This window comes from Hyperoodon ampullatus (genome assembly GCF_949752795.1).
Source record: "Hyperoodon ampullatus genome assembly, chromosome: 8".
Taxonomy (NCBI): domain Eukaryota; kingdom Metazoa; phylum Chordata; class Mammalia; order Artiodactyla; family Ziphiidae; genus Hyperoodon; species Hyperoodon ampullatus.
Window position 1 is genome coordinate 81,834,391 of NC_136921.1, and position 10,075 is coordinate 81,844,465.

Consider the following 10,075-nt stretch of genomic DNA (forward strand, 5'->3'; position numbering starts at 1 on the left):
TAGCAGAATGAGTCTCTTTAGCAAAGTCTAAAATCCTACTAGGAAATGCATAGATGGCAAGGTCTGAATAAATTTTTTTTAATATTGCTCACTTATTTAATAATTTATTGAACATAAAATTAGAGAATTAAGGTACTTAAAGAGTATAAGCATTAGAGTTGGACAGATAGGATTCTAAATACCTGATCTACCATTTCACAACTTGAGAGCTAGCACTTCATGTCTATGAAGCTTTTAAGTTCTGGTATATTGTAAATTCTTAGTAAATGGTGGGAACAGCTGCTGATATTTTGGGCAACATATAAGGCACCAATGATATGAAGATAACAAGACATTGTACCTGTCCTCTTAATACCCACAGCAGAGGGTGATTGGTAATTTATGCTTTCTTAAAGACACAAACTTTCACCCTTAATAAAGGCCCTGCATAAAACTATTCAAAAGCACTTAATATATTCATCACACATGAAAATGAAGCCCTAATTTCTATCATTAGTTTATTAAGTGTCTTTTTTTAACAAAGCATTGATAATTACACTCAAATATAAGTGAAAATCTGAACCCAGGTCAAATCAGGAGTCATTTAGATTTTTAATCCAAGCAGTGATTATAATGTAGCAGAAATAAAGTTCTTGTCAATTAGTGTGAATAACCCAAAACATTAAGGAATCAATCCACAAAGAACTCAATCCTGAAGCTGCAAGTGGAAGTCAAAACTACTTTAGGGGCTTCCCTGGTGGCGCAGTGGTTGGGAGTCCGCCTGCCGATGCAGGGGGCACGGGTTCGTGCCCCGGTCTGGGAGGATCCCACATGCCGCGGAGCGGCTGGGCCCGTAGCCATGGCTGCTGAGCCTGCGCATCCGGAGCCTGTGCTCCGCAACGGGAGAGGCCACAACAGTGAGAGGCCCGCAAAAAAAAAAAAAAAAAAAAAAAGAATGATTGAAGGGCTAGGACATGGCACAAAAAGCTGATCATTTAAAGCTCGAAACCACAAAAATAAAATAAAAGCCTCGGTGATCCCTGTGGGTATTTATTCATCTGTTAATAGAGGACCATGAGAAACAGATTACTTCGTTTGACCTAGCTCTACCCAAGTATACTGATGTAGATGTGCGTTAGGCTTTTGATGTGGTTGGCGTCATATTTGAAAGGAGCTGGGGCCAAGGTGAGGGATTGGAGTCCCACCCCTAAATATTCTCCATTAAAGTTGTCTACCACATACCTAAAATGATTCCATTAGTTAATTAATCCTCCATCCGAATACAAACATTTTCTCCTTACCTCCCAAGTCACTTTAAGCCAATATTAGTTTATATCTCTGAATTGGGATTTATTTCAGAAAGATTCCTTTCCTCCTTCAGGGGTCCCTGGTTAAGTAACATCCAGGCCCCCTTGAGAAATGGGAAATGCAGGAAGTATCCAGGAAGAGCCAGGCATTTTTCAGGATGAAGTAGTAAGTAAAATGAAAAAGTACTTTTTATATTGCCGGTTTCATTATTTACCCATTCATTCTCCCATTCATTTTTGTAAAGCTGTGAGCGTGGTGATTGCTATACAACAGAAATTAAACTAAGAGATGTTATACAACAGAATATTTCAGTAGAGAGTCAAATCAACTTGAACTAAAAAATTTGTGACAAACTTACTAGCATGTAGCATTTTGTAAGTTACTTATTTTCCCCAGGTCCTTTGTTACTTCCTGTCTTACCAAGTTATAGTAAATATGTGTGCTAATTTGTATCAAAAGTCTAGTGCCTGATGCAGAGATCCTGAATAGGTGTTAACATTCTTCCTTCCTGTGTCAGAATACTGATTGGTTAATTGGAATGCTGGGTAGTATCTCAAAGGCTTCTCAGGTATTCTGCTTTCTCCTTCTGTGCTGTCAGCTTGCTGAGACGCTGGCTTTAATGTGAAGCAAAATATTACATATTGCTATTCATAGCAAATATCCCAAAGAAGATGTGTTTCTACCATCAAAATTAACTTCATCACATTTTCTATTTCTCAAGACGTTTCAGTGCCCTTTATTTTATTTCCTAGATGTGTTATCAATAAATAATCTTTTATTTACATCTTAAGTCAAAATAATTTTTTTAATGGACTTTATCCTGCCTTTCTTGACCCCTTAAAGATAACTCTGCAGTTGCCATGCAGCAAAGCATTGTTGGAGAAAGTTATGGAACGTGCTGATCCAATCCTTTACTGTCTCTTCTTTGTCAAGTTCAATCTGGTTGTATCTGCTACTGTCTCAGAAATGATTGTAATCCCCTTCTCATTTTCTTGGTAGAATAACCTTTATAGCAGTTGTTTCAAACTCTCCCACTTCCTTAATGCAATCAACACCTTCTCAGATCTGCTGCTCTCAAGATTGACTCTCAAAGGACAATTTCCACTCCTGTAGTACGGAAAATATTGATACGATTTAACATGCATTTCCTCAGATGTGCCTACCTTTACTTCAACATATCAGGACTCAAATTCATCCTCCTATTTGCCCTTCAGGGCTCACACAGTAAGGCTTTGCTCCATTTTTCTAATGCAAATACAAGCTGCCCTGTGGCTTATCCCTTTTCTGTTAACATCAGCAACTAGCTACTTACTCGACCCTCTGTATTTTTCTCTGAGAATAATTTTTCTCCACTTTCAAACGTGCTATTTATACCCTACGTTGAAAAGGTTTTCAATTTATTCATTGCCTCAGGTGACCATCTTTCTGGTGGAAATTTCTCAAATTTTTCAGCATGCATCGACTGCCACCCACTTCCTCTTTTACTTGCTATCCACCACTATCTTGCTTTGGTTTCCATCACCTAACACAAACTGCTTCCAAAAAGTTACCAACTCATCCCCCTTGTTCATTCCAGTAGCCTTTCTCCAGCCTCAACTTTCTGGATAATTTTATGAGATACTCTCTTCCCTTTTTTTTTTTTTTTTGAATAATGGAAAACTTTCTGATTTATAATGTCTTGCCTCTCTGACCATCTCAGACTCTTTCTCTCCAACCCCCTAAATGAGTGGCCCTCTAAATCCCATTATTAGTTGAGTGATTTTATATATTCCCATGGATTCAACTGTCATCTCCATGCAAATGCATTCTGGACATATCCCCAGGTCTTACTTCTCAAACTGACAATTATTTTGTTCCTACCAGGATGCCCTTATGTTATGTCTCAAAAGGCAGAACATTATACTGAACACTATTAAATTAAAAAAAATCGAAATAGTATGCCAGTGACAGAACCAGTTTTGATGAAAAATTAGTAAAAGTACATATTCTGAAAGAGCCTACATATTTATTTAACTAAACGTTTTTGTCATGATGTGGCTTTTCACTAAATTCCACTTAATCTCAATTTAAAATATCTTTCTGTACAAAAGAGGTAAACAGAGACCACACCATTGCAGGCACAATAAACTCACTTTTTTGTCTGCATAGTAAGGGTCCAGGTCCTCCAGGGGCTCCGAAACCATGCCCTGAGGGATGTCCCCATAGATGAAAGGCAGCTGTTTGCCGGCTTCCAAGTCACTGCTTGGCTTTGGCCCTTCGTCGTCATCGTCTTTCTTTTCTTCTTTGGGTTCCTTTGTTTTTCCTTCAGCAATACGTTGTTCAATGAGGGCAAGAGACTGTTTTGTGAAGTAGACAAAGCTCTGAGGTCCTGGGGGAGGCAACATTGCCATCTTTTCATCCTGTATATTTTATTTCCCCTTCAGCTCCTTACATAAGAGGCCTAAGTAGAAACAAACAAAGCCTTAAGTGGGTGCCAGCCAGGGACGGCACTTGAAAAAAAAAATAATAGTAATAGTAATAATAAAACAGATTTTGGTTTCAACTACAAGAAGTACTGTGTTCACAGAATTATCATCCTGTTGAATGAGCACTTATTAAGTGACTACTATGTACATGCCTTATTTTCTATGCTCTCTAATGATCTTTATTTAAGGACTTGAACTTAACACTTCACAGATCTTAAAGTGACAACTTAATGAAAAATGTTTAATTCCCTTTATCTTTCATCTGTATTTACTCTTAGTGCAATTCAATTCAGCTTTCCTTGTTTAAAAATCTTTATGACAGTGCTTCTGATAGCACCACTCTCCAGGTTCCCTTCTTGCCTCTCTGGTCACCTGATCCTCTTCTGTCTGACATCTCTTAATATACTCACACCCTCTGCTTCTCTTTCTTGAGGAAACTCATCTCTGTGAAGTGAGGTGGTGGAAGATTGTTTTACTCTATTTTACACATTTAGATTTTCTTACAATAAATACATATACCTTTATGAATCAGAAAAAAATATATTTCCATTTTGAATTAAAAACAATTTAGGCAAATGTTTCAGAAGAACAAAGAAGATACAAGGAATTTGGGAAAGGTTTGGGATAGATTCAATTTAAAAAGTAAAAAAAACATTATAATAGGCATCCAAATTATGACTTCCCTAATTAACTTACATGTGTATACAAAACATTACAAGAACTACAGGAAAGAAAAATACAAAATAAAAAATTCAAACTTCTATATATTATTATTTTGGAATGTTCTAAATAAAAGAGCATAAAAAATAACTGTTCTTATTTTAAAAATAACAGACTTATTATTTCAATGAGTTAAGGTAACTTCGTAATTCCTCCACTGGAAAATAAAAATGAGTCCTTCTGCATTAGGATTGCCTGAGAGTTGGGACACACTAACTTCTAGTATGTCAACCCACTGTGAACAAATTGAAAGGTTGTATATTAAGTGATATCATGACACACAGAGGGAGGATAAGCTAAGAGAAGCCATGGTCTGTTCTTTTATTTTCCAATGCGAAACATAAAAATTAAGCAAATCACAACACAGGTTATATAGATTCAGAAAAAGTAGTGAAAAGAAGCTGAAACTAATTATTCTTTTATAGATTTCTCCTATTCCCATGTCAAACAAAATTTACTTCAATTATGTTTAGAGCAAAATGGATGACTTTTCCCCTTAGTTATCTGGGCACGGTATAAGAATAAGCCTTATCAGAAATCTATGTATTTTTTTAAGGTGGAAAACCAGCTTAAAAACAACAGAGGGCTTCCCTGGTGGCGCAGTGGTTGAGAGTCCGCCTGCCGATGCAGGGGACACGGGTTCGTGCCCCGGTCCGGGAAGATCCCACATGCCGCGGAGTGGCTAGGCCCGTGAGCCATGGCCGCTGAGCCTGCGCGTCCGGAGCCTGTGCTCCGCAACGGGAGAGGCCACAACAGTGAGAGGCCCGCGTACCACAAAAAAAAAAAAAAAAAAAAAAAAAAAAAAACAGAAAATCATTTTGCAATGTAAAATTATAGAAAGGCTTATAATGCAAATATAGCTTTTCTGAAAAATGCATTTTTATGTTTTTATCACATAATTGAGTCTGGTTTTTGCCATGGTATGTATCATCATATTTCTTTTTAAATCTGCTAACCCATATTCATTTAAAATGTTTTTACCAAATAGTTAATCTGGGCATGTTCCTATATCAGATATTTAAAGCTGTGAGAATAAGGAGAAAACACAGTTTTTGTCATTAAGGACCTTACATTCTAAAAAGGAATACCAATCATACCAAATCATACAGCAAAGACAAGCCTGGTTTGGCCATACTACAGGAGAATACAATCAGCTTAAATAACTCACAGCCTTCTTTTATACCCCGATGTAGACACAGAGAAAGAGATATAGGCATGTGCCAGGAGAGAGGGTACCATAGGTAATAGGAAGTGGCGAGTTCCTGCGATTTAAGTACAAAATTTCAAACATTTCTGACATAAATTCCAGGACTCTTTTAGGAGCCTCTCCAAACGTGGAGAACTCAAAACATCTTATAAATAGTAGATATATAGCAATAGTTCATGGGAGAGAATTTGCTGAAAGCCATGCAATGGCATATTTGGAAATAAGAACACATCTCTACTTATGGATTCAGAATTATGGAATTTTATAATTATGAAAAAGCAGAGCAAAGTCAGTCCATTCTCCTGGCCACAAGCAGCTAAAATTGTTGCTTTTGAACAAAATTCATACAGTTAATTGACTATGTGTCTGCTGGTTTGCCCTGGGTTTTAAAGTATTTGACTAAGATTATTTATTCTGTTATTTCTATAAATTCAAACCAGTAAGAAGAGATATATATTTTGATGGAAACTAAAGTTGAGATGAATTTCGAAGAACGTAGTGAAAAATAAGGGACACTGCATGTGCGCATTCAAAAGCAGGATAGAGTGACTCATGAAAGAATGAATCATGACTCAGCATTCCACTACTAGGTAAGTACTCAATAGAATTGAAAACATGTCCCCGCCAAACTTGTACCTGAATGTTCATAGCAGCATTATTCTTAATAGCCAAAAAGTGGAAACAATCCAAATGCCGTCAACTGACAAAATGGGGTGTATCCACACAACGGAATACGACAATAAAAATAAATCAGATACAGATACATGTTACAACATGGATGAACTCTGAAAACACCGTGAAGGTAGCCAGACCCAAAAGGTCACATACTGGATGATTCCATCTGTATGAAATGTCCAGAACAGGCATAGCCTCAGAGACAAAAAGTACATTGCTATTGCAAGAGGCTGGGGGGAGGGGGTAGTGAGGAGAGACCATTAATGGTTATGGGGTTAATGGTTAATAGGAATGAAGTTTCTTGGGGAGGTGATAAAAAGTTCTGAAATTAGATAATGGCAATGATTGCACAACTCTGTGAATATGCTATAAACCACTGAATTTACACTTTAAAGGATGATTTTTATGGTATGTGAGCTACACCTCAATAAAATTATTATAAAAGCTTTCTAAGAAAATTGAATCATGAAATCTGTGAAAACTGCCCTGAGCTGAGAAGAGTGGTTTAGGAAAATGGAAACAAATGCACATACTCAACACCAATCACTATATGTCTCTGTAGTCTCAGTATAAACATGGGATTGCTCTTGGTGTAAGATTAATTCAGGAGAAGCTAAGGTTTAGTTCTAGCACTTGAAGGCCAAGCCTGGTACAGGTTTTTAAACTGTGGTCACAAATCAATCTGAGAAGCAAGGCGGTGAGTGTAGTTGCCACTTGGGCTTAGGAGATTCCTCAACACTTTTGGAAATCACAAAGGCGAGGAGGGGTTACTTGTGTCAACTGACTTTCAGTGTACACATACATGGTCTCCTTTGGGAAGAGATGGCTGAAGAACTGGTATTTTTGTACATCTTACATTCAAATGAAGGTGTCACCTCTTTCAAGAATTATTTGACAGAAATCCAGGTAAGTAGATGTCATGAACTCAGATGTCCAGTCACCAGCTCCACTCTTTCAATATTCCTATTCTCTTTTTCCCTCTTTTTCTTCTCCTTGCTCATGCACATTCTCAATATACAGTTTCTGAGTCACTGTAGTATATGGAAATAGCAGAGATGGTGGGTGATTCAAGTCAGTGGTACCACTGGGACATATTTTCCTCAGGCTAAATTGAAGGAAGACACTAAGCACCTGCTTAACATCAGGGCCTTGAAAAGTTAAGTTGAAGAGACTCCGGTCAGATTCCATAATCATCCTCTAGTTTGGAGGGTAGAGGGGAAATCACTGCCTCCTGTCTGGATGATGGGAAAAAATAATGTGTACCAAATTTTGAGAGTAATTTTGCAATATCTATCAAAAGCCTCAAATATGTTGATTCATTTTTATGGCCAAATAACCTCCCTTCTAGGAATGTAACCAAAAGCAATAATCTCAGATGTCCTCAAACATTTATGAAGATGTTTACTGCAATGTTTTTATAATACTGAAAAATTGTAATCAATCCAAAAGTCTAACAGTCAGGGTTTCATTAAATGAAAATAAACATACAATGAAAAACTGAGTGGCATTTAAAGAATGCTTTTAAAGACTATTTAATAAATTTTAAAAATCTTATAAAGGATAATTAATAGAATACAGGGTACATGTACACAAACATATATTTATATTCATCTTAATTTGAAAAAATGTATAGAAAGAAACTCTGAAATTAAACACACTATATATTTAATGAAGGTCATTCCTAGCTGAGGGCTTATGAGTTATTGTTATTAATTTATTTATACTTATTTTTCAAATTTTAACAATAAAAATGTCATGCGTTTTTATCCAAAAAAATGTACTTTAAAAAGAAGCACTTAAATTTATTTGACCTGATTTAATATATTTAATGAAATCAGCCCTTGTTTATTCTTTCCATGTTTAGTTTACAATTTTGAAAATTACCATGTTTCCATTTATTAATATCACTATGACTGCATCTTCTTCAGAGTAAGATCACAATATTGCACATGAAGACAATATTTTTGTGTTCTCATGACTATTTTGCCAACTTACCATTAATCTCATATTAGAAGATACTTAACTTCTGAAAATAAAAACTGAAGGTATTATCCTTGTATCTATGATTTCTTACAATTATAAAAGGTATGAAAATATTTATTCTGAACTCTTACTATTTTCTAGCTATTATCTATGTATGTATGCATTTCTCTCTCTCTCTCTCTATCATCTACCTATTTTTATCTCATACATCTTTTCCAATCAAAGCAATGTCAGCTTCCAGTTCATGACAATGGTCTTGCCCCATGTGTTTACCACCCCTTGGCTTCCAAATTCCCATTGCACTGAAAACAAAGATGTCAGAAAACAAGTTGACTAACCCAAGGATTACCGATTTAACAACTTGCAGGTCACATTTCCCACTACTCCCTCTATATTCAAGTATAAAGCAGCAGAATTTATCCCCAGGCTAAAACCAAAAAGTTAATCTCTGAATTAATTGAGATAAGACCCCTAGGGTGTCCATTTCCATTTTAGCTGAAAGCAGAGTGGAGACTGGGGAAAGGTGGACTCTTCTTCTTGCCCGTACATCCTAAAAGGAAGCCAGCCTATCAACACACCAGACACACACAGAGAGCTTGCCGTCATCCCTCTCTTTCAAGGGAGTATTTGTTTGGAAAACAGGCCTACATAAAGGCAGAAGAAATCCTGACCAACAACAGCATAGCCTTTCATTTATAACTATTAATAGATAATTAAGGATAAATTGGTAATCAAAGACTACCAAACATAAAACTGAAGGACTAAGATGAACAGACCAAACTCCTAACTCTAGAAGAAAGGAAAAAGCAAACATAGGGGAATATTAAGAGTTTAAAATTAGTATTCCCAGAGAAATCTGAGAGGATAGAGAATCTATTACAGAAAAGAATAGGCTACAAAAAAAAAAAAAAGAGGTATCAAAACAAAAATTCCTGATAATTAGAGGAATGATGGTCAAAATAAAAATTTCAATAGAATGTTTGCTGAAAAGAACTAGAAGTCAGAATTTTAGTTACCTTTCAAGGGTACTTTACCATGAAGGAGCATAAGTGAGCATTCTAAGGTGTGGAAATGTTCTGTATCTTGATCTGTGTGATGGTCACATGGGTACGTACATATGTAAAAATTAATGGAGTTCTATAATTTGGATTTGTGTCAAAAAATTCTCCTAAAAAGTAGTGCAAAAAAGCAAAGGAAAGCTCAAAATAAAATTCAGGAGATATAGAATAATCCAGGGAGTCCCAACATCAGTCTCATTTGAGCTTCCAAAAGAGGGAGCAGCAAATGGAAAAGAGAAAATAATAATTTAAAAAAGATAGAAGAAAATTAATCAAGAGTCATCAGGCTGAAAATACAAAAGAGGTTCAATTAAAAAGGTCGATTCTAGTGAAAATTTAGAATTCCAATAAGAAAGACAAGATTTTGAAAAACACCCATATATTAGATCCATTGTTTTGATCTCTTTAGGGTAAATTGGAGACAGTCTGAAATTTATTCTATTAATATCTTCCTTTCAAGGGACCAATGTGTCACACTGCAAACTCCCACAGGGTCAGGAATGTCTCTTCTACTTTCTTTGCTTAGATGAATACAGAAAGCTTTATTAGGTGCCACCTATGGTTGGCTTGCTGAATGTATGATTTCCAATGGTATCAATTTTCATTGAATCTCACCAATTCTTCCATAACTAGGTATGGATACTGGCATCATGTTAAACAATATCAAGAACCCATATTAT

At 36.1% G+C, this 10,075-nt stretch overlaps 1 protein-coding gene across 4 annotated transcripts in view; it reads right to left on the reverse strand.

Moving 5' to 3' along the window:
• The window catches only part of SCN9A (sodium voltage-gated channel alpha subunit 9), a gene marked incomplete at both ends in the record, with an annotated part of 91,494 nt that extends 87,809 nt beyond the window's left edge, over window positions 1-3,685 (reverse strand). For 3 of the 4 annotated variants that reach the window (XM_079710438.1, XM_079710439.1, XM_079710437.1), the window contains one exon: window positions 3,420-3,677. In XM_079710438.1, coding sequence (XP_079566564.1) covers window positions 3,420-3,677 — 258 coding nt within the window. Of the gene's footprint in view, window positions 1-3,419 lie in introns of all 4 variants that reach the window. The other variant, XM_079710440.1, reaches the window with a different exon arrangement.
• Window positions 3,686-10,075: the final 6,390 nt, after the last annotated feature.